Here is a 25244-nt window from a genome sequence, read left to right on the forward strand (position 1 = left end):
TCCAGCACTGTGACCCATGTTCCTCTGCACTCCTTGACGAGGAGTCTGATTGCATCACCTAGGCCTCTAAGGCTTTTCACAAACCCCCAAAGCATTCTGGGAACAATTCACATTAATTAGATAAAAAAATGAAAGTACAAGTAGAGAATGCTAAATTAGTACATTAAAAGACATATTAGCATCACAGTTCCTAAATAAGAACATATGTGACCTCCGGAAACATCCGGAATACCGAGAAGTTCTGCCTTGTTCGTCAAGTGCTAACCGGAAAGGAAAATGAGTGACTTCGCCTTAAATGAGCTTTGACACACAAGCGAGTCACCGAAGAACTATCAGTGAACTTTGGGCAGATTTCATTTTTCATGGTAGGATTTTAGGCTCGAGAGACTTCAAGGAGAAAAAAATACATTAAAGCTTCTGCATCAAACCACAAAGATTTCTAGATGGATTTTCTCCTTTCTGTTACAATATCATGAAATTCTCAACATAGGCAGGAGAAGACAGTTTCATACCATGTCACAGCAGCTTATGTATGACAGCGTATTGCTGCCACTAAGACAAAAATGAAATTTTCCCATTAAAAAAGAAAGGTTTTGTGCTTCAATGACATAATTACCTGGTTAAAACAAGAAATAGCATGACTCTCTCAAAATGAGAACCTAAAAGATTAAGTTAAAATCACAAACGTTTCTTGTGACGTTGCGGATATGTTACCAGAAGAAGGTCAAAGGGAAGATGAAAACCGATAATGACTCAATTATATGGTTTGTTTTATTTAATGCTGTGAATGACACAGTGAAGTTCTGCTGTTATTGAGCTCAGTAGATGGTATTGTCTTAAGTTTGTGTAGACTAAGCAGTTCGAAAAGCTTGGGGTTGTACAGAAGAATCAGTCAGACCTCTTAGACATAACATTTCTCAATGCCTGGCACTAGGTTAATCCAGTGGACTGAAAATGCCTGAATCGTGAAGGATGACTCCTGAAATGGTTTAAAACGTAAAATGGATCTCGTTATGACGTGAATTTTTTTCTGGTTATAATGAGAAACTCTGCAAATTTTCTTTTTGTCTTGGCAGCAATACACTGCCGTATGTCAGTGCTATACAGTCATCAGTAAGATGAGGGAAACATTCATTTTGCCCAGCGTTTGCTCTTCACAGTACAAAATTACTTTCAAATATAGCCACACCATTTATGACCAGTAAGGCTTGTGAGTAAATTGAAAATTCAGAGACTCTTGGCGTTTTAGATTAGTCAGCCACATTGGCTCTAAATCTTGAGCTACTTTTCTTATTCAGTGATCTGAGAGAGGATTAAAGAGTGTATGAATGGTCTGAGCTCCGGCAGGAAGCTGGCCTGTCTGGTTATACTGCAATGGTGCACCCTGTAAATGTGTCACTTACTGGGTGAAACAGCTGCTTGTTAAATAGGCAGGGAAATGAAAAAGCTTTTTTTGTGAAGCATTGTCATCTATACAAGTGTCCTCCTGAATTACAAATGATGCTTATGCACAGACAGCAGCAGGCATCTGAGATCTCACCACGAAAACACTACAGTGGTTCACAAAACATATTTCAGAGCTTAAGCTAAGCATAAATGTCACTTTTCACAGACACTATTAAAGAACACTAGTATGAGGCGAGGTGTGAAGACTGACCCTAAGGCCTCTATCAGTCTGGTCTAATCAACATTTAAGTCCAAAATAATGATCACCGAGAGTGGTGGCAATTTGTAATGAATATTTTATATAAATATTAATTTTCTTCTCTCTAGCCAATGTAATTTCCAGCTATTAATTTTGCCCTCCATACCTAGTTGTCATGAGGTGGTCGTGTGTGGGAGATACTGAGATGTTTGCTGAATTAATCAAGCGCAGCAGTTCTGTGGAGAGGTGTAAGGTTGGCGGCAGGTCGAGCAGAGATGGAGTCTGCAGGCAGAGAGAAAACTGAGCTGGAACTCACTCTAGATTGGCGAGTCAGCAGCAGAGGAGGCTTCGAGACGGGCTTCCAGAAGGATCATCCTGGCAGCCAGCAGGAGAAGAAGACCTGTAGAGACCTCCAGGCTAAAGGAGAGCCAGGCCACAGCCAGGGACCAGCCAAAGGACACGTGCACTTGTGCCAACAGCAGTGCCCCAAACTGGTTTTCAATCTCCTGCAGGGCTTTCTGCGAATAGCTGATGTAGAGGGTCACACCAGATAGCGTCAGGACGCCTGTGGGAAAAGCACAATGGCCAGCCCGTGAGAAGCACATTGTCAGTCACACATTAACATGGCCAGGCTTAGCAAAACAAGAGATGGCTCCTACTGCTCTTAGACCTTCTGAGTTGTACATACCGGTGTGAAGAAAGCAAAGAGACACTGCATGTGAGGGCAGCTCATAAATACTGTCATGATGGCTTGTATCCAAAGATTTATCCAATCAGTAGTCAACATGGTGTTTATGCTGCCAGCTATAGGAGCATTAGGAAGCTGACAGGAACAGAACTAAGTGCTTCACTGGCTGGGCAACTGGACTTAAACAAATGCTACACTCGTACATGATTCTAGACCTTTGACCACTTCATCCCTCGCAGCAAAAACAGCAGCGAAAAACAAACAAGCAACCAGTGGCACAAGAAAATGGCCGTCGAAGCTCGCCTGGGGAGAACTAAACTAATAGCTCAGAGTCGTTCAAATCTTATCTAGCTCTGATTTAAAGGAACCCAAGGATTCAGCTTGCACTACATTATCAGGAAGGCTATTCCATACTCTGACTACGCGCTGTGTAAAGAAGTGCTTCCTTAAATCCAGCTTGAAATGTTCTCCCACTAATTTCCACCTATGGCCACGAGTTCGTGTATTTGAACTAATGCTGAAGTAACTATTTGGTTGAACAGCATCCAAACCTGTTAGAATCTTATATACCTGGATCATGTCCCCCCTCAGTCTCCTTTGCTTGAGACTGAACAGATTTAGCTCAAGTAACCTTTCCTCGTATGACATTCCTCTAAGACCAGGAATCATTTTTGTGGCCCTACGCTGTACCTTTTCTAAGGCCACAATGTCCTTTTTAAGATATGGTGACCAAACCTGCACACAATATTCTAGGTGAGGTCTCACCAAGGAATTGTATAATCTTAGCATTACCTCCCTTGACTTAAACTCCACACACCTGGAGATATACCCCAACATCCTATTGGCCTTTTTTATTGCTTCCCCACACTGGCGAGAATGGGACATGGAAGCATTAATATACACACCAAGGTCTTTCTCATGATCAGCTACCTTTATTTCAGTGACACCCATGAAATACCTGTACTTTATATTTCTGCTCCCTAGATGGAGTACCTTACATTTATCGACGTTAAATTACATCTGCCAGGTATCGGCCCAGTCACTAATTAAATCAAGATCCCGCTGTAGCTGCTGAGCTGCTAATTCAGTATCTGCTACACCACCCACCTTGGTGTCATCTGCAAATTTCACCAGTTTACTGTATATATTGGTATCCATATCATTTATGTAAATTAGGAACAATAGTGGTCCTAAAATCGAACCCTGCGGTACCCCACTATGAACGCAGGCCCACTGTGACATTGTGCCTCTTATAACTACTCGCTGTTTCCTATCTGTTAACCAGTTATCAATCCAGGTCGCTACAGTACCTAAAATACCTGTCGCTTTGAGTTTAAGTAGGAGCCTCTTGTGGGGGACAACATCAAAAGCCTTTTGGAAATCTAAGTAGATGACATCATAGGCCTTCTTATCATCAACTTCCTGAGTAGCTTCCTCAAAAAACTCCAACAGATTTGTTAAACAGGATCTACCTCTCCTAAATCCATGCTGGCTATCCCGCAAAATGTTATTGGAGTCCAGGTAATCTACCATTTTCTCTTTGATTATAGCCTCCATAACTTTACCAGTTATACAAGTTAGACTGATTGGCCTATAGTTAGACAAATTACTTCTATCCCCTTTTTTGAAAATAGGCATTATGAAGGCGTGCTTCCAATCAGAAGGTACCACACCTTCAGATAAGGATTTTTGAAACAGTAAAGTTAACGGTCAGCAAATAATATCCCTCATCTCTTTTAACACTATAGGTAAGATGCCATCAGGGCCCTGTGATTTATTTATTTTGAGCTTAGCTAGGCTGTGCAAAACATCAGCTTCAGTTATATATATATTAGTTATAGACGATGCTGGATCAGTAATAAGAACTGGTAAGTTACTAATGTCCTCAACAGTGAATACCCGTGCAAAACTATCATTGAACTCATTTACTATATCAATGTCGTTTACTATTATAAGACCCTTACTATCCTGCAGATTAGTAATTTCAGGTTTTAGAGCTCTTTTAGAGTTAAAATACTGGAAGAAACTTTTAACGTCATCCTTAGCTTCCAATGCAACCATCTTTACGACATTTCTTTTAGCTCGTCTAATATTTTTTAACTCTATTTTTAAACTCATATTTTTTAACTTAATTCTGTCATCATCAGTTATTTGCTGGAACAAAGCCCTTTTCCTCCTTACTTTATACTTTATTTCCCTAGTAAACCACCTAGGTTGCAATTTCCTAGATTTATTCTTGCTGGAAACAGGTATGAAGTCCTCTTGCACTTGCAATAATGTGCTTTTAAAAAAATCCCAGGCCTCTTCAACAGTTTTGTTATTTAACTCCACCCAGTTCACAGTTTCTAGTTTTAGTCTCATACACTTAAAGTCAGCCTTCCTAACATTATATATTTTTGATTTGGACTTAGCTCTTCGAACACTAAACTTAACCTCAAATTTGACCATGTTATGATCGCTACTGTCAAGTGGTTCTAAAACGTCTAATTTACCAATCTTGTCCTGGTTATTAGAGAGAACAAGATCAAGAATGCCATCTACCAGGGTAGGGGTGTTAACAAACTGAGTAAAAAAACAATCCTGTACTAATTTCACCATCTCCAGTTCATTTTGTGAAGAGCCAGTGACAATGTCCCACTGCATTCCTGGTAGATTAAAATCACCCATAACTACCACATCATTTTTATTGCTCATAGTCCTAATATCACTGCATAACAATCTGCTTTCCTCAGCAGCTACATTAGGTGTTCTGTAACAAACACCAACAATTAGGCTATTTGAGTTTTTAGCATCTAATTTTACCCATATTGCTTCCGTAGTTTTATTTATATCAGTAAGTTCCCTTTCCTTTACATATACTGCAACACCACCTCCCTTTTTTCCTATACGATCCTTACGGAACAACGTGTAACCATCCATATTATATTCTTGTCCATCCTTTTCACTCTACCACGTTTCAGTTATAGGGCTTAAATCCTCAGATAAAAGCCTCTAAATCATGAATTTTATTCCTAATACTCCTGGCGTTTAAATACAGACAACAAAGGGTAGGCCTATTACGGTGCCCACTTACAATATGATTATTTGGGGCTTTCCGTTTCCCCCCACTGACATAGTTAACTAACCTCCCTGCCCCCCCCCCATCAATTAATGCATCAATCAAAATATTTTGAGCTTCCAAAAGTTCACAAATATTTCAACTTTCAATGCAAGGAGAAAATCATCATTTGAAAGGTTTCTCTGCCTGTTTTTCCAGCTTATTACGGCTCTTTCATCTTTGTCCTCAGTTCTTTGACTCGTCCGTACTGATACGGCAGCTGCCTGTCTTAGAAACATACAACCAAGGACAAGCTAACCACGTCGGTGGAGCCTGAAGAAAGACCTCCAAAGTCTCATGAAAATCCACAGGTCACATGTCATTGTGTACAGTGCCTGCGCCAGTACAAGGCTTTTGTCACAAGCTTCATACTCCTTATGTGTTGAAGAGTGTTTAACCCAAGGATCTTGTCTTCACACATTCAGCCGACACCCAACAGTGAAAGGGCGACTTAATGCAGCCCACACTATCCACCTAAGACACCGTGTCACGCTGTTCCATGTTCACTCTCAAGACCGGCCCCTCCTTGTCAACCTTAAACTCAGTGCCTGGAACAAGCATGAGAAAATCATCGTGTTTTCTGTGCTGAAAGCAGCCTGTGACCTCATCATCTTCTGTAATTGTGTCAGACCCATTGTTGTAATGACTGATGTTGGCATAAAAGGTTCAGCAGCAACTAAACCAAACAGGGAGTAAATGATGTGTGGGTGTCACTGCGAGTAAAAAAGAAAAAAAATGTGTTGGATTCTTTTATCCCCCCCTCTAATTCAGCTCTGACCCTTCTTGTCTTTTTGCACACGAAGGACTGTATGTTTCTGGATTTGTATTTCTTGCAGTCTATCTGCATCTTGGTCCAGTCATCGTGGTTATAGGTGGGGGGGGGGGGGGGGGGTTCAACTGTGACCCCCAGGTGCCATTTTGCGATTAGATTCCTGGCTTTGCATTTCTTTGCAAACTGAGTAAAGTGGTCAGCATGCCTAAAGGGCTACTTGCCAATTTTATGAAATTTTAAGCATATCATTGGTACAATAATTAATTCCGGGGCTGCTTATTGAAAAACCAGGTGATGGATTTGTGCAAGGCAGTTTTTTTTCCTTCCACACTATTAAGTCATACTGAAAAAACACTGCAACCTTCCAGTGTAGAAAACTGTGTCTTTTTGTGTCGAACCGAATAGCAAAAGCCCATTTCAAGTGTTTTGTTTGCCGGCTCTTTGTTGAACACTGGAGAGCATTAGTGCTTTCAGCACCTGGGCTTAAATCCTCAGTTTGCTTGCATTTGCACCGGTGTCTGAGTCCACTTATGGAGTCGATCATCTCTTTTATCTAATGTTAACGTAACCTTTCAGCTCAGACCCGAAACAGCATTTTAGCAGAGGCAGAAGAATCGAGACAGGCATGACCATCACCAGGCGATCACTTACTGCAGATGAGGAAGTAGGAAGAGGTGCCGGAGAGAAGGGTGGGACTGCGAGCCAGGGAACTGACCAGGCCAAAGACCCAGCCACACACCAGCAGAACCAGACTGAGGGGTAACAGGATGACGATCACCCTGTGCATGTCTGCAGGGGGCGACAGAGTGCAAGCCTGTGTGAGGGACCCTGCATACTGTCACCAACATCTTGGTATTGCATATGTACAATAACAGCATTGAAATGAGCTGTTGTTATAAAATTCATACACAGGCTAGCAATGCTAAGATCTTTAATGTACAGTCAGACGTTCTGAGAAATATGTTGTGAAGTGATTTTCTCATTGTGTGTACATCGTCAAGTGTGTCAGGACTGGTCCATGCCCTACCCTGCCCTCTTTTTATGTCATGTCTGTCAATTCCCTGTTTGGCCAGCTGGTGTCACTGGTCAACCAGCTCCATTTTCCCCTTTTTTCCTGTAGTTCTCACCTTAATGTGGTTCCTTGCCCCCTGGGCCGCCACATGGCTTAATGGGGTGAATGGATGGCTGTGTCATATAGGATTCCCTTTTGTTGTTTGTAATGTTTATGTTACTTTATTTTCTTCATCTATGTATTTGTGTTGTGGTTCCTTCTTGTTCCCTGTTTTTAGTAATGTTCAGTTACCTCTGTTTTCTAGTCTCCCTTGCTGCTTTGATCCTCCATCTGTTGATTGCTCTCACCTGTGTTTGTGTTCCTAGTAACTGTTACTGCTCAAACCTGTCTCTTGTCGAAGCCCGTGTTAAGTGCATTTAAGTGCCTGCCTCTATTCTTTTCCCCAATCGGTCATTACGTGTTTGTAGCTGTTGTTGCCCCGTATTTGCTGCTGTCCTGCTAGGATTGTTCCTCTGTTGCCTTAGTTCTTAGTTGTTTACCAGATTTGTTATTGACCTCTCTTGGTCCATTTTGTTTTGCAAATTCTTTATTTTTTGAGTAATTAAAGTCTCTTTTTGTGAGCCACTAGGTGGATCATCCATCCTTCACTACATCCATTTGTAACAGGAGTGTACTTAAACCAAATTAGATAGTATAACCTACTACACATCTAGGCATCAGCAAACCTTTTATAAGCAGAAATAGTACACTCTAAAATAACAAGTACGGTATAGTAAATACATAAACCAGTAATTTGGTTATTATCACGCACTGTACATAACTATATGTGCTATACTTTTATATGGATGGCAGGGCAGTAGGTCTGTTTACATCACCATCACCACAAACATGAGTAAAATGCATTTTATTAAAATGTTACCACGGGTACAACATCACTAGCTGATAGGAATTTTTCAGCTCCTTTATAGTATAATCTTATAGGATCACAGTCGTACATGTTGTCCGCCGCTGACCAAAACATCGTTATGTAGGCCTCGTTTGTAAAGAATCATTACAATCGTGTATTGGATGGCTATGCCAGTTTTTATGGGTTGCAATGTTTATTAGTTTAGTGTTTCTCATCCTTTTAAATGTTTCAAAATCATTGTGTGGCTGGTGGGTATCGCAGCGGGGTAGGGAGCCAGCTCCAGAAGGTTACGAGTTCAAAGCCTACAGCAGATAGAGTAATCTTAAGGCCCTTAGCCCTAACTGCTCATGGGATGAGGGCCTACCCTCTGACCCCCACAGAAGAGGCTGCTAAACATTAACATATGCGTGACTGAAGGAACACTTTGATTGCTCCCCACCCCCCTCCCTTGTGTGGAAAGGTGTTGTCAATTGTAAGAATTTAAAATAGTAAAGTTGCTGGTTCCAATCAGGAGCATAGACAGAATTTCTGCCCCCCCAGGGTTGCCGTTGTCAATCTGAAAAACAGTAAGTCCCCCTACAGTGTATTGAGCAGAGTGGGGGGGGCTCCCTGAGCATATACATTATATTTTTTTGTTTTCAGGACCTCTAAAAAGTGCTGGACCCCCAGAATCTGCCAGGGTCACCATATCCCTCCATCGCCCTGGATCCAGCGCAAGGAGGACCCTCCTCGTCACCCAAATTTCCCTGATACATAGTATCGAGCAATATTTTGAGTAACAATGCAATGCAATGCAATTTTATTTATATAGCGCATTATCATAACATTACATTGTCTCAATGCGCTTTACATTTCTGCCACATAAAGACCCCCCAGTGAGTAAGCCAAAGGCAACGGTGGCAAGGAAAAACTCCCTAAGAGGAAGAAACCTTGGGAGGAACCAGACCCAAAGGGGGGGCCCATCCTCCAGGGGCCGGCAGAAGAGTCAAACAAAACAAGATTATATAATTTAAGCTAATACAGGGGTTGAAATTTCAGTCTCGATGCAGGGGCAGACCGGTGCAGGCATGGGGTGCTTAATGCATGATGGCAAGATCAACAGTGGCACAGCAGCAGGGGAGGAAGGAGAGGCATCCATGAGCCAAGGGCAGGCAGGCTGGAGGGTAGTTGCCGGAAGTGGAAGTAGAGGTCTTGCAGGCAGCAGAAGCATAAATTCCTCGATGTTATGGTTCTCCGGGCAGCACACCCCAGAAGGGGTGGGGGAGGAAGTAAGAAAATAGTGTATTAGCCAGAGTTGAGGAAACTAGAGGCAGTGCAAGCAAAATGATTGCAATATTCATCTAGGCTCCGGCAGATCTGGCTATAGCAGCATGAGAAAGAGGGAGAGACAGGCGGGAACACAGGCATGGGGACTCCCTGAACATCAGCACTCTAGTGTAAGGCTAGAGTGACAGCACTGACGCATCAGTTTATCCAAAGCCAAGGACACCGATCCCCACCCAGCTCTTCACCTCATACTGTTAGTCTAACTGGGAGTGAGCGACTAGCTGGAACTAGAACTAGGTTTCCTATACGCTAAACTATACAAGTGCGTTTTTAATCTAGACTTGAATAGCGAGAGTGTGCCTGAATCCCACACATCCGCCGGGAGACCATTCCACAGCTGCGGAGCTCTGTAAGAGAATGCTCTGCAGCCTGCCGTAGTCCTGTCTACTCTAGGAACTAATAGATATCCTGCTCCTTGTGATCGAAGCAGGCGAGAAGGGTTGTAAGGGACCAGAAGATCATTAAGATATTGTGGTGCAAGGCCATTCAAAGCTTTGTAGGTTAATAGCAGTATTTTGTAGTCAATCCTAGATTTGACTGGTAGCCAGTGCAGGGAGGACAGGATAGGGCTAATGTGATCAAATTTTTTAGTTTTTGTGAGAACTCTGGCTGCTGCATTTTGTACTAACTGAAATTTATGTAGGGATCCAGATGGACAACCCGAAAGGAGGGCATTACAGTAGTCCAATCTGGAAGTTATAAAGGCATGTATTAGTTTCTCTGCATCTTGAAAGGAAAGCATCTTCCGAAGCTTGGCTATGTTCTGTAGATGGTAAAATGCTGTACTGGTAATGCTATTTATGTGAGCACTGAAGCAGAGGTCGGAGTCTACCAGGACACCAAGATCTCTGACCACTGTTTTAAACTGAGTAGGGAGGCCGCTAGGGTTGGGGTTTACAAACTTATTACGAGCATCCTTAGGACCGATTAAAAGAACCTCAGTTTTTTCTGTATTTAACATGAGGAAATTCCTTGCCATCCAACAACGACTGTCTAGCAGACAGTCGGCTAAAGAAGAGAGCTGGGATGCGTCGCTAGGTTTGACAGATAGATACAATTGTGTATCATCAGCATAACAATGAAAATTAATACCGTAATTTCTAATAATGTTACCAAATGAAGAATATTATGGTCTACAGTATCGAATGCTGCAGTTAGATCCAGTAAGAATAATAGCGATATACAGCCACGGTCGGAAGCCATAAGCAAGTCGTTCATGACTTTGACTAAGGCCGTTTCTGTGCTATGATTGGGTCTGAAACCAGACTGATATAGTTCGTTAGCATTATTTTTTTGAAGAAAGGAAGACAGCTGGTGAGCAACAACTTTCTCCAGAATTTTAGAAATGAAGGGAAGATTTGAGATGGGTCTATAGTGTCCTAAGTCACTAGGTTCAAGATTTGGCTTCTTTAGGATAGGTCTAATAACAGCCATTTTAAAAGATATAGGAACATATCCAAGCCTAAGAGATGAGTTTAACAAGTTTAACAATGTATTGCTAATCAGTGGTGCGATTTCCTTAAGTAGACTGGTGGGTATTGGGTCAACAAGGCTAGTAGTGGGTTTGCCAGAGGAAATTAACTTAAGGAGTTCTGTCCGCACTACAGGAGAGAAACATTCAAAGGTGTTATCATTAGTACTAATAGCACTAGCACTAACAGAAGATTGGTGGTTGTGTGCAGCTGTGGGTGTGCTAGTGATGGTATGTCTAATAGTAGTTATTTTATTATTAAAAAACACAATAAAGTCATCACTCCTAAGAGCTTCTGGGACTTGTGAGTTTAACATTGAAAGATTCTTTGTTAACCTTGATACAGATTCAAACAGGAATTTAGGATTGGTTTTGTTCTCTTCTATTAGTTTAGAGAGATACATAGACCTAGCAGTCACTAGTGCTTGTCTATACTTAGACAGGCTCTCTTTCCAGGCAGATCTAAAAACTTCTAGTTTTGTTGACCGCCATTTGCGTTCTAGCTTGCGTGAAGCTTGTTTAAGTTCCCGTGTACGGTCAGAGTACCAGGGGGCAGGTTTCTTATCTCTATGTTTTATTTTCTTGAATGGCGCTACATGATCAAGAGTGGTACGAAATGATTCCACCATGTTCACGGTTACCTGTTCAAGTTCATTTACACTTGACGCTTCAGAGGAAAGGTTGAAGGACTGTGGGAGCTGATCGAGAAAAGTTGCGGCGGATAATGAGGCTATGGAACGTCTAGTATTGTACCTCTGACCTGGGGCCTTAGGGGGGTTATGTTGTATTTGAAATGTTAAAAGGTAATGATCCGAAAGTAGAGGATTCTGAGGGATAATTGATATGTGTTCTACCATGACACCATGACTAAGGATCAAGTCCAGGGTGTGGTTACAGGCATGAGTCGGCCCAGTTACATTCTGATGTACACCGGCAGAGTCAAGAATGGTAGTAAATGCTTTTGTTAATGGATCACTATCATTTTCCATATGAATATTAAAACCACCAACAATCACGGCCTTGTCGGTAGTAACCACCAAGTTTGTTAGGAAATCTGCAAATTCCTTAAGAAAATTGCTATAGGGGCCAGGCGGTCTATACACAATAGCAATGATGATTGGAGGTGTAGAACTACACTTAGATATGTTAGCAAGACTAAGAATAATAATTTCAAATGTGCTAAAGCTATAACCACTATTTTCATGCACTCCTAGGTCGGTCTTAAATATTGCAGCAACCCCGCCACCTTTGCGATTGGGTCGAGGATTATGCTTATAGCTATATTCAGCTGGAGTGGATTCATTTAGTGCCAAGAACTCGTTTGGTTTAAGCCAAGTCTCAGTAAGACATAGGGCACCAAGATTAAAATCAGTAATGATTTCATTTACGAGCAATGTCTTAGGAGCCAGCGATCTAATGTTCAGGAGTCCAAGTTTTAGGTTTACATTACACCTACTATCCAGAAGTGAATTAGGTCTAATTTCTCTAAGGTTTTTAAGACATGCACTACGGTGGAATGAACCCCCACGATTAAAACCGCGGGGAACAGACACAGTCTCAATAATATGAACCCTGGGTGGCGACTTTAAGCGACTAGCAGGCGGTCGGTTAAGCCGGTTTGCCTGCCGCCTTGGCTTGGCTCTGGTTAGTCAGCGATCTGCCCTAAGACTATGAGCTATGCTTTTTGACAGGAGATCGGCGCCAGTCCACGAGGGGTGAATACCGTCCCTCTTCAAAAGCCAAGGCCTACCCCAGAACGTCCGCCAATGGTCTATATAACCCACACCATTTATCGGGCACCATTCCGACAGCCAGCGATGCAGCGACGATAATCTGCTGTACATTTCGTCGCCACGTCTAGCAGGGATGGGGCCAGAGCATGTTACTGACGCGGACATCTTCTACGCAAGGCTGCACACCTTTATGAAATTTGTTTTAGTGATCTCCGATTGCCTCAATCGGACATCATTAGTGCCGACGTGGATAACAATATGCGAATACTTACGTTTACTCTTAGCCAGCACTTTTAAGTTTGATAAGATGTCGGTCGCTCTGGCACCAGGGAGACAATTAACTACGGCCGCTGGAGTCGCTACTCTCACATTTCTTAACATAGAATCGCCGATTACCAGAGCACTTTCAACAGGCGGCTCAGTGGGCGTTTCACTGAGTGGGGAGAACCTGTTGGAAACGTGAATGGGTGAATGGTGCCGGTGTGAGTCCTGTTTGGACTTACGGCTATGCCGCCGGGTCGTCACCCACTCGCCTTGCTGCGAAGGCCCTGCTGCCGGAGCAGGGGGAGACTGGCTCACTATAGCGGACATATCCGGAGCCGCTAACACTGCGTCAATAAAACTCTCACTCTCCTGAATCTCCCGTAACGTCCGGATACGTCCCTCTAAGTTTGCGATCTTCTCCGTCAGACTGGCAACTAGCTGACACTTATCGCAGACAAACGTACCACTAATGACGGGAGAAGAATAACTAAACATACTGCACTCGGAGCAAACGACAGGAGCCATAGTGATATACTTACGTTTAGCGGGGAAAAACTCCGGGGGCGGAGGCGATTAATCCGTCGTGGTTTGGAAGATTATCAGGAGACTATTAAGCTTGCCAAGATTGTTCTGATTGCTTAATTCTAATTATTATTTAGGTAATAGCTATGGTTTAAAAGTTCGCGCGGTAGCAACCAGTTTCGCTCACGCAGGAAACAGCCCAGGATGGGGTGCCAAACCATCGCAGGGCACAAGGCAGGGAACAAGGCAGGGTACAACCCAGGATGAGGTGCCAACCCATTGCAGGGCACACTCACACACACCTATGGGTAATTTGGTAATTCCAACAATGAGTTGTTCTGGATAAAAGGGACTGCAAACTGATGACATAATAACAACAATGTACACCCACGCTCAGACCTACATCTAAAGGCCTTACAAGAGGAATAAAACAGGCCGACGTGCGGTTCGTGACATCATCTTTTTTGTTGCAGTTTTAAACCCTAAAGAGTTTCAAGCTCTGAGTTTTGTGTAAGAATGCCTAAGTACACTGACATCCAGGATATTTACTATATCGTCAGTGTGGTGTTTGATATGCTATACTTATTAGAAAACTGTAAGAGAAGTGAGACTATTTACCCATCCTGTCCAGGGTGTACCCCAGCCTTGCACCCTGTGCTGCCTGGGAAAGGCTACAGGTCCTACCCTGACCAAGATAAGTAGATGGGGATGGATGGATAGATGGATGGATCCAGTGCCGTTTAACCCATGGGGCAACACACGCAGCTGCCGTAAGCACCTTCTTCTGAGGGGGCGGCTAGTTTCTCCCTCTATCCCCCCAGCCAACCCTGTCTGGAGAAGCATGTGGAGTGAAGTTCGGCTGGGGTAGCGCGTGCGCTGTGACTGAACTGTTGGATGGATACTTTTTTAGGATAAGCAGATAGTGGATTTTAAAAAACGTCCATCCACCTATTTATGAAACAGCTTAATAGACCCCGTAAAAATTCTAAAGTTTTGAAGAACAAAAAAAAAAAATTAGGCAAAGCTTCTATCCATTTTTCTGAAACTGCATGTCCAGTTTAGGGTTGTGAGAGGTCTGGAGTCTATGGGTGCAGGGCAGGGAACAACCCAGGATGGGGTGCCAACCCTTCGTAGGGCACAAGGCAGGGAACAACCCAGGATGGGGTGCCAACCCATCGCAGGGCACAAGGCAGGGAACAACCCAGGATGGGGTGCCAACCCATCGCAGGGCACAAGGCAGGGAACAAGGCAGGGTACAACCCAGGATGAGGTGCCAACCCATTGCAGGGCACACTCACACACACCTATGGGTAATTTGGTAATTCCAATTGATGTACCTGGAGAAAACCACATGACGAGGGGGGGGCATGCAAACTCCAGACACACGGAACCGTGGTGGAGACTTGAACCCAGGTTCCAGAGGTCCAAGAACACAGTGCTAACCACTGCACCACTATGCTGCCCTCCCTCCCAAGCAAAACATAAAAACATAAGAACATAAGACCTTTACAAACAATAGGAGGCCATTCAGTTCATTAAACTCATTTGGGGAAAACTTAACTAAAAGCTTTAAGCCGTTAAAATCTTAACTAGCGCTGATTTAAAGGAACCCGGGTTTTAGCTTGAGCTACACTAGCAGGAAGAGTACTCCATACTCCAACTACACGATGAGTAAAGAAGTGCTTCCTCTAATCCATTTTAAAATGTTCTCCCGGTAATTTCCACCGATGGCCACGAGTTTTTCAAGTCTGTAAATTGAGTTCAGGATTCAGATTCAGTTTATATAAAGTCAAAAAATAATTATGACATATTCATCACATGCAACCCTTATGATGATGATGGATGGATGGATGGATGGATGGATGGAAAATTTAGATGAATGTAACCTTCCTTTTTGCTTTCATGGGTTCCACGTTCTCAAAACCCCATCTTTTTTCTCAATGTGTTAAATTTTTTCTGATTGCCACCATCACTCATCACTAGGGGGCAGCGTGTGGCTCAGTGGGCTAAGCCTGTGTCCTTGTAATCAGAAGCCTCAGCACGTCTGCGGGTCCTTGAGCAAGACCCTTAACCCCCAGCTCCCTGGGCGCCGCTATGGGCGGCAGCCCTTCGCGGTCAACTTACTCCACAAAGAGCAAGTTGAGGGAGGCGTAAAGATTATTGATCCCCTGTAGGGAAATTAAGTATCAATTATAATTATCAATTATTATTATCCTTGAAGCATCCTTCCATAACACTTCAAGCTCTTTTAAAACAATTGTTTTCATATCAATACAATGACACAAACCATCAATTGATTTCGCAAACGAAGCACCAACCACACACAGACAGTCTAAATGAAAACACTTGTGGCTTTAGCCACAAGACCTGAATGGAATGATTTAAACATCATCATACAAAATGTGGTTTGTGAGATGTCTAAACTTCAGGAATGGTTCAATGACAGTAAATTATTTTTAAATTGGAATAAAACAAAATTTATGATTTCTGGCAACAGAAAAACAGATGACTCAATCACAATGTCCATAGATGGTACTTCAGTTGAAAGTCTATGAAGTTAAATTTTTAGGGGTTGTTTTGGATCATAAACTTAACTGGAAACCACACATAAAATATATAAAACAAAAGCTTTGTAAAAATATTGGACTTAAGGTAAAAGTGTTCTAGAGATATCGACACTCCATATATTGTATTATTCATTCATTGGTCCATATTTGGCTTATTTTATACAGGTTTTGGGCAAAACATATAAAACAAATATTAAACCTTTGTTTGTGTTACAAAAGAAAGCTATGAGTATATTATATAAAAGGAATGTTAGAGAACATACTAATAGTCTGTTTATTCAATCAAAAATGTTGAAATTAAAGGACTTGGTAAATTTAAAAACCATATTAGTTATGTATAAAGCTTAAAAGATATTATTGCCAAATAACTTACAGAAGTTCTTTGTTTTGAGATCAAGTGATGGGAATAACAGAAGGAAGTTTAAAAGTATAATTGTACAGACAACATTAAAGCAGATTTCAGTATATTAAAACTGCATTTCAGTATATGGAGTAAAACTGTGGAATACATTGGATGATGAGTTGAAAAAATGTTCAACTATTTATCAATTTAAGAAACGAAAAAAATTATAAGATCTTATGAACTTATGAGTGAATAATGGAGATAGAGTGATATTGTTTGAAATTTATTTTGTATGTTAGTTTATGTATATGGCCATATGTAATTTATTTTATTATCATTGAGAAAGGGGCAGGACATACAAGAATTTTGGATTGTATGTAATGAACAGTGTGTGTTTGTGGCTTAATGATGCTATTAGAAAAATCAATAAATCAATAAATTGAAATTGAAATTCATTTGCATTCCCAAAAAAAGGGGGATAAAAGGTATTCATTTCTTTTTTCAAAATCTTCTAACACTGCTCAGATGACAAAAGTACAGCAGAAAAAAAAGCAAATAATTTGTGCTAGGAAAAAAGAACAGAAAAAAATGCTTAAATCATTCTTTTTGTCAAGAAAGGCAATCGGCAGAATAGTGCTGGAATACTGAGACCAGTGTTTCCAGTATTGCTAAAAGTGTGTTATAAAATTACAGACTAGCTATAAAGCAGTGAGTTGTGTTTACAGTTCTGCAAAAATGGTGTTATAAAATTAAAAACCATGTAAAACAGCTGACGTGCATTCAGTTTGGGACACATGGAAAATACATTGGCTACACATGTTAACAGTTTCAGAGATAGAATCACTGCCAATGTTTAACGATTCCGAACAAACCATAATACCAGCATTTAAAATAGATAAAATGCCAGGACTCACCGAGCAGATTCCTCTCCTGGTCGGTGTAATTCGCCGTCTCTGCGAGGATGGAGGGGATGAAATGGGAACTGCCATTTTTACCTGGAAACCATAACCAAGGATGCATAAGTGAACCAAGGTAACTGAATTAGGGGACCAGACTCAGCTACCGTGTCCCATCTCTGCAGTGCAGAGGGTTGATAAGCCCCAGAAAATTCTCCACTGAATCCCAAGAGGGACACATTTGGACATGGACTGCTGCTCTATCTTCACTCCCTTCATATCACTTTTACATGACCCAAGTCGTCCAGCTGCATGAATCCTCATTTCCCCTGCAAATATCGACTTTGAACAAACTTCTCATGGAAGCTATGCACAAATGCATATTCACAGGTGTGAACTTTGGAAATCCATGCATACAGGGTGACCAGAGAATCCGTGTCAAGGAGGACGCTTTGAGCTACTTCAGGTTTTACAAACTACTTCAAAACTGAAAGGCTCCTACACCTGACTAAATAGTTCAGTTCTTCTTGTGCTTTGACTGGTTTGTTTCCTTGACTGACTCATCCAACTGTTTCACATTAACATTAGTGACACATGCATGATTATAGGAGACTGACCAATCAGCACACAGCAAGAACTCAGTGCATAAGTGAAATGCAGGTCCTTTTGACTGACACGGCCGTTTACAAATCCCGTCCCAGCTCAAAGTGTCATGAACATTCCTACCTGGCAGCTCTACAAAACCAATACCAACTATGCTCAGTCTCTGCTGCTTGAATTCTCTGGGCCATGTCTTGTCATCTATGAAGACCCACAGCACCAGGCAAAGGCCTGTTGACTATGGTCAAGCTTTGCCCAAAAATCCATCTCTGTAAATCTATCATGCAATGAGCTTCCTGAGGTAGCTGGATGTGAACCAGACACTGTTCTTGTAAATAAGACCAGCAAATTCCGATATTACTTTGGGCTTCAACCTCCACAGTATAAGTTGACAGGACTGCTCTCTCCTACACTATCGCGTCATGGCACAGGCAGAAAAAGGTGACGATCCACTGGTGGCTTACAAGACATAGTGGTTTATTGGGGAACCAAACACTGAGAAAGGCACAAAATAAAGGACCAGGAGGGGTCAAAAGAAAACAGGGGAAAACAAGAACTAAGTACAAAAATACCTAAAAAGGTGGCAAAAGCAACACAATGAACAAAATTAGAAAAGCCAAACAGAGCATCAACAGAAGACATTGGCACACAAACTGAGACAATAATCAACGGGGGAAATGAACTAAGGCAAGAGCCTAAATACACAAACCAGACTGAGCTAACGAGGACGCAGGAGAGAAGTATTAACTTAACAACCAATCAAAACGGAGCACAACACAAGCAGCAGGTGAAACTAATGAACAGGGAGCGATCACAGAACTAGGAAGATTAAACTATAAAACACTAATCAAACACTGGAAATACAAGAGTGATACAAAACACCCCAGGTTTGCAGACGCTACAGATCCGATCTGACACTGTCGGACCAATGCTAACAAGACTGTAGACTTACCAAGGACCCCAATAACACACCAACCCCCGCAGAAAATGACTATATCAGAGAGGCATACGTTGTACTTCATTTTGGTTTTCGAAAAACAAAATTGACATCTGTTAGCACAACATTACGTTATTACTATATTACTCTCAGTAAGCTAATGCTTACTGCGTGGCCACTTGTGACTGTGGACTAATTTGCAACACGAGCTCATTAGCTCATCTGCAATTTCAGGCATGTTATTACACATCGAATTACTTATACTGTATTGTGTAGACTAGCTTTATCTGGAAAACTGTAGACAGTACAAATGTAAAAGTAACCTAATTTGCAATTACAGACATGGACATTTTTACCAAACATATACAAATTAAATGTCGTTACAAACACCGAACTGCAAATTTTCGCTAATAAAATACCTAATTCAAGGGAAATATAAATTTCTCAAAGTATCCGTATCATACTCATACTTCAGGGCATTATTTAATATCCCTACTTTAAAGTACTTGCGCCCAGGTGTTTTCTAAATCTAACTAGGCATGCATAACATTTTACTTTGCATTAAAACTATATTCTAAAAGACGCTAGATTTGCCTCCACACACAGTTTTTAAAGCAGATATAATTAACAGCAATTTGCTATTTATTAAAGCATTTATTTACAAAGCATAAATCGCTACATTTTTTTCTTTTACATATATCTGTAGGCTAAAAGATGGAATGTTGACGAGCGCGCTACAACCAAAAATCATGCATCCAAATCACCAGCCCACTAAATGTTAAATTATTTTCATACCTTCGTATATTCTCCAGAGTCCGGAATGGGAGTTGAGCTCCTCTGAATTTGTGTTGTTCGGTGCGTTCACCTCAATGATGTACCAGTAATCGCTTCCGATCGCCACAGCCAAGAAGCCGAAGCTAAGCAGTCCCGTTACCCCTGCAATAACGACCACTGTGCCGAAGTTCATCTCGCAGCTATTTACCCTGATACATCATGCGGGGACGGACGATGCTTAAAACTGCGTAGGGAGTTTTAAGCGATGATTCTGTAATTACTTTATCGAGGGTCACTTGTTGCAGCAGTGGATACAGAATAAAATGATCATCAGACGCCTCTGCCTGTGGAGTGGAGCTGGTAACCACTTCAGTGTGCAACTCTGAGGTGTGAGACGGCAGTGCTGCCTACTGTCGTCCAATCTGGATGGTCCGTTCTTTGTCATTCTTCCTTCTACTTGAGGCAACCTTCCAGACCCAAAGTAATTTCCTGTGCCATCTCTCAGAGTTGCATCATAGACCCTTCGTGGCATGGTGTAGTGAGAGATGGTACCGGGCATGGCTGCCAGCTCTCGCGCATCTGGCGTGACACTCACTCGCTTGCTAACACTGATGCTCATGCAAAAATCGTATCTTACTGCAAATCTGTATTATTCAATTATAAACCTAAAATTAGCTTCATCAAAAAACATTAGGGTAGATTGTAAATCCTACAGACTATTCACAAGGTAATAAAACTGTTATTGGAAATAAAACATACATGGAAATGAATGCACAAACCGATCTCAAAGTGAAAATCTCACGTCAGCCAGCTGACCAAATCTGGTAACCATGATGAAGCCATAAGCAAATCAAACCGGTAATTTAACCTTTCTCACCTTTAGGAAGCCACGGCCATCAAACTTCGTAGTTTATATTCCAGATCAGCAACTAGTACTGTAATAGTTCATCAGACCTTGAGGCGTAAGATGTAAATGTCTGTATTGACTTGTCTCTAATTGAAAATGTCACGCCAGCCTGCCGACTAAAGTTGACAGCCTTGGTATCGGGCCCCCGGTCAGATGTCAGTGTCCCCCCACTGGGTGTCACCTAGTGTGACGAACCTCCGGTTTCCAGTCTAACAGGTGGGGTAACTGCATCTACCTCGCCTGCAACCAAGCCGCAGGGCTCATCAGTGCATCTACATTTTATTTAAAAAACTGCAGACACACTCTCAGGGTTTGGGATGTGGTTTACCTTGGGGCATGCTTTGTGCCCTTTTTTGAACAGATAGCACCACCTACTGGAGTAAAAAAATACAGCAAATGGTTCATGAATCCATGAATCCTCATTTTGTCCACCACTACTCATACCCCAACTTCTTGGCTCAGGTAATCACTACCTTCTTGGCTCCTACCAGGCTCTTCTAGTCATGTAACTCACCTGAGAAAGATCACAAGTGGGAATTTCCTCATACAAATATTTGCCTCAAAAGGTCAGTAAAACATTTTATTTAGTATTTGGCTTTGTTGATGTAAGGGAAACTGCATAAATTTACCATAGGTAAATCGCAATTGCGATGAACAGGCTCTGCCACCTGCTGGGAAGCTTGCCATTTTCCTCCTGACAGGTTTGTGAAGTATAAAAGCAGAGGCACCAATTGAATCGACAGAGCAGAAGAGTCACACAGAATCGTTGTCCCCCAATCAAACCCAGCACAGTGCTGCTGTTGCTTTGCAGTTCCAATCTGGATCGTGCTCCCCTCCCACCCCCAGCTGGCATTGTTGCACATAGAGCTTTGTTGACAGGAGGCTAAATGCAGCTGTGAGTGGCTGGTTGCTAGTGGTGATGCATCACAGCACGTGCCCTCCCGCCATGGTCTGGTACTTAGCGGCTTTCTGACTTGGTCGCACAGCACAGTCGGAGTCTGTCTGTTATTAACAAGGATGTGTTATATCAAAGTGGGAAATCAGACTCTGGACTGGAGTGGAAATCCATACGCTCGGAGCCCAGAATCACCAATTATGAATTCATTTGAACTTCATTATGACTTCATTAATTATGACTTCATTTGAACATTTGAAATAATGGCAACCAGAAGCACATGAATATGGTCAGACGCACCTGGATTATTTTAGTTGTCAGGGACCCCCCTGCCTACGATGGCATAGTACTTGACCGAGTGGTGGGTGGGGTCCAGACGCTTAAATTGTACTTTAGCCCGGATACGAAAGTACAGGACAAATCGCCATATTGTTTTTAAAAAATGGACAATCCTGTGAAATACGGGATAGGTAGCAAGTCCAAGTTAACTGAGATGCCTTTTAGCAGAGACTCCAGGGCTGAGGGAGAGCAGGGGGTCGGGCAGGTTTCTATCCTTGGCAGCACAGAACACAAGGCAGGGAATATCCTCAAAATACCAGCCCATCGCAGCCCAGCCATTTGCACACAATCACACACAGTGGGAAATTTTGAGATGCCCATTAACTTAACTGCATGTCCTTGGACTGCAAGAGGAAATGCACACAGCACAGGAAGCACATGCAACATGTCCCCCTCCTTAAGTCTTTAAGGTGTTAAGTTTCTCTGAACAAGGACACTGCATAGGAATTGCAGTGGAAGTGCCAGTTATTCCCTTCTGCAATATGTTTGTTGTTTTTGTTATTCTGCATTTTTGCAGGAATTTGCCAAGAACTTCCATCCATCCATTTTCCAAACCGCTTATCCTACTGGGTCGTGGGGGGTCCGGAGCCTATCCCAGAAGCAATGGGCACGAGGCAGGGAACAACCCAGGATGGGGGGCCAGCCCATCGCAGGGCACACTCACACACCAGTCACTCACACATGCACACCTATGGGCAATTTAGCGACTCCAATTAGCCTCAGCATGTTTTTGGACTGTGGGGGGAAACCGGAGTACCCGGAGGAAACCCCACGACGACATGGGGAGAACATGCAAACTCCACACACATGTGACCCAGGCAGAGACTTGAACCCAGGTCCCAGAGGTGTGAGGCAACAGTGCTAACCACTGCACCACCATGCCGAAACAAATACTTACAGTTGATCCACAACTATAGTAGTAGTTCTGCTAATCCATCCACTCCTCTGGATCTGGCCACAAGTTAGGTAATACACCTGTTTAGCGAATACACCTGCTTAGGAAATACACCTGCTTAGATAATACACCTGTTTAGGAAATACACCTGCTTAGGGAATACACCTGTTTAGGGAATACACCTGCTTAGGGAATACACCTGTTTAGGGAATACACCTGCTTAGGAAATATACCTGTTTAGGGAATACACCTGCTTAGGAAATACACCTGTTTAGGAAATACACCTGCTTAGGGAATACACCTGTTTAGGGAATACACCTGCTTAGGGAATACACCTGCTTAGGGAATACACCTGTTTAGGAAATACACCTGCTTAGGGAATACACCTGCTTAGGAAATACACCTGTTTAGGGAATACACCTGCTTAGGGAATACACCTGCTTAGGGAATACACCTGTTTAGGAAACACACCTGCTTAGGGAATACACCTGCTTAGGAAATACACCTGTTTAGGGAATACACCTGCTTAGGGAATACACCTGCTTAGGGAATACACCTGCTTAGGGAATACACCTGTTTAGGGAATACACCTGCTTAGGGAATACACCTGTTTAGGGAATACACCTGCTTAGGGAATACACCTGCTTAGGGAACACACCTGTTTAGGGAATACACCTGCTTAGGGAATACACCTGCTTAGGGAATACACCTGTTTAGGGAATACACCTGCTTAGGGAATACACCTGCTTAGGGAATCATCTGTAATTGATGCCAGCTGTGCTTGGTCTCATTTTCATTTCATTTATTTAATATCATGTCAGTTTTACAATATATTTCGGAAGGGTCTTGATAGTAATATGGTAAATTGAGTGAAACATATGAGTAACAGTTATGGGACTAGAATCTAAGCATGAGTAAAATGGCCTCTAAATGCATAAAGTTCTGATAGTGATGGATTTTCAGTGAGAACGGAATACAAGAATTTTGAAATTTATCAAAACTCTACACACAGTGTGCTTTACGAAACACACTTGTGGGAATTTTTGCCCATTAATCCAGAAGAGCATTTGTGAGGTCAGGTACTAATGTTGGACATGAAGATCTGACTCACAGTCTCTGTGCTAGTTCATCCTAAAGGTGTTTGATGGGGTTGAGGTCAGGCCTCTGTGCGGACCAAGTCAAGATCTTCCACACCAAACTCACACAACCAGGTCTTTATGGACCTTGCTTTGTGCTCTGGGACAGTCATGCTGGAACAGAAAAGGGCCTTCCTTCTCCAAACCGTTCGCACAAAATTGGAAGCATAGAATTGTTCAAAATGTCTTGTTATGCAAGACATTTTGGATAATTCAACATCAGTATCTGACCTCATAATTGCCCTTCTGCATGAATGGGTAAAAATTCCCACAAACACACTCCAAAATCTTGTGGAAAGCCTTCCCAGAAGAAAGGCAGTTGTTATAGCTGCAAGCGTGAGGGGGAGAGCAACTCCATATTGATGTCTAAGGATTTAAAATCAGATGTCATAAAAGTTGGGTGTAATGTGGTCCCAGTAATATTGTCCATATAGTGTACATGCACATTTCAGTGATGTACATTTACATGCACATTTATGATCACTTTTGTGTTGATGGCTACAAAGCTGCAAACTAAAAAAGTGAATACATTTTTGCTAAAATCAGGATAGTCTATCTAATTTCAAGCATATGTATAATTTGTCAAAATGCAGCATATGTCCATCTAGTGATCTAAATTCTGTTAGGTTTGAACTAAAATGTAGCTACTTTGAACAGAGTATCGAAATATCTGAAAAAAATGCTGTATTGGAATAGAAATTTGCTGCTGTCGCACAATGACAGAGGTATTCATGAATTTTGGAAGAAGTGTTGATTGAATGCATTTGTATTAAATCAATGCAAAACTATATATATATTATATATATTTAGTTCACGTAGTCTACTGATATGGTGCATGTGTCAAGTGTTTTGAAAACAGGGACATAGAATTGAGACAACTGAAAACAACTGCAAAAAACTGTTATTTCGGGGAAACAGTCTTTTCTGACTGCATACTGCCATCTTGTGGAGAACAGAGAGTAGTCTTCCGGGACGTCTGAACACACGCAGTAAACCTGGAAATTAGCTGGTTTAGATGTGTTTGAGCATGGAAATCTGCAAAATGTGTTGGATTCTGGCCTTCCGGGGCTGGAATCGGGGAACTCTGTTCTGGTATATAAACAGACGATTCGCAGTGCATTAACTCGTAAGATCGGTGTTACATTTTTAAGCTGCTGTAATCAGTAATAGCGTAATAGTACACGATCGTTTTAGATTCTTCTAGATATTATTCTAGATTAATGGCAGGGGTCTTAAAAAACCGGAGTGGCACTGGGTAGAAAGATCCCGAGCGGGTCGTATTTGTGAATAAAACTGATCCAACGTTAATAATCTGCTAACCACGTGCCTGCTGTGAAGCTTAACTAGGAAGATAGTCACTTATTTTGGCGCTGAATATATACACGGGTTCGGCTGCATTCATTTATAGCGGTGATAAAACGAAATGTCCATAATTCATTCGATAACCGTATTCTAAGTCTCATATCATGCAATAGCTGCAGTTGAACAGATTTAATTCAATGTGCAGTATATGATTGC

General features: G+C 42.1%; 1 protein-coding gene across 2 annotated transcripts; it reads right to left on the reverse strand.

Annotated features, from left to right (window-relative positions):
- Positions 1-1459: 1459 nt before the first annotated feature.
- LOC125717874 (transmembrane protein 235-like) lies at positions 1460-19859 on the reverse strand. Of its 2 annotated transcripts, XM_048991230.1 has the most exons (4): positions 19576-19859; positions 17262-17342; positions 6854-6991; positions 1460-2210 (listed from the first exon to the last, which is right to left on the reverse strand). In XM_048991230.1, exons 1-4 carry the CDS (start codon positions 19745-19747, stop codon positions 1963-1965), a joined length of 639 nt encoding a protein of 212 aa, XP_048847187.1. In that variant the 5' UTR covers positions 19748-19859; the 3' UTR covers positions 1460-1962. The 2 variants fall into 2 exon arrangements, with proteins under 2 accessions (XP_048847187.1, XP_048847188.1); XM_048991231.1 differs by lacking the exon at positions 17262-17342.
- Between the last annotated feature and the right edge of the window lie 5385 nt (positions 19860-25244).

Source organism: Brienomyrus brachyistius, chromosome 22 (assembly GCF_023856365.1).
Source record: "Brienomyrus brachyistius isolate T26 chromosome 22, BBRACH_0.4, whole genome shotgun sequence".
NCBI classification, from domain to species: domain Eukaryota; kingdom Metazoa; phylum Chordata; class Actinopteri; order Osteoglossiformes; family Mormyridae; genus Brienomyrus; species Brienomyrus brachyistius.

What these genes read in the sequence shown, in the direction of transcription:
- LOC125717874 (XM_048991230.1), bottom strand. Translation starts at nt 19,747, where the DNA reads ATGAACTTCGGCACAGTGGTCGTTATTGCAGGGGTAACGGGACTGCTT. An exon ending in ACTCTGGAGAATATACGAAG is followed by an intron (nt 17,343 to 19,575) that starts GTATGAAAATAA and finishes TATGGTTTCCAG; the next exon opens with GTAAAAATGGCAGTTCCCAT. An exon ending in CCAGGAGAGGAATCTGCTCG is followed by an intron (nt 6,992 to 17,261) that starts GTGAGTCCTGGC and finishes CGCCCCCTGCAG; the next exon opens with ACATGCACAGGGTGATCGTC.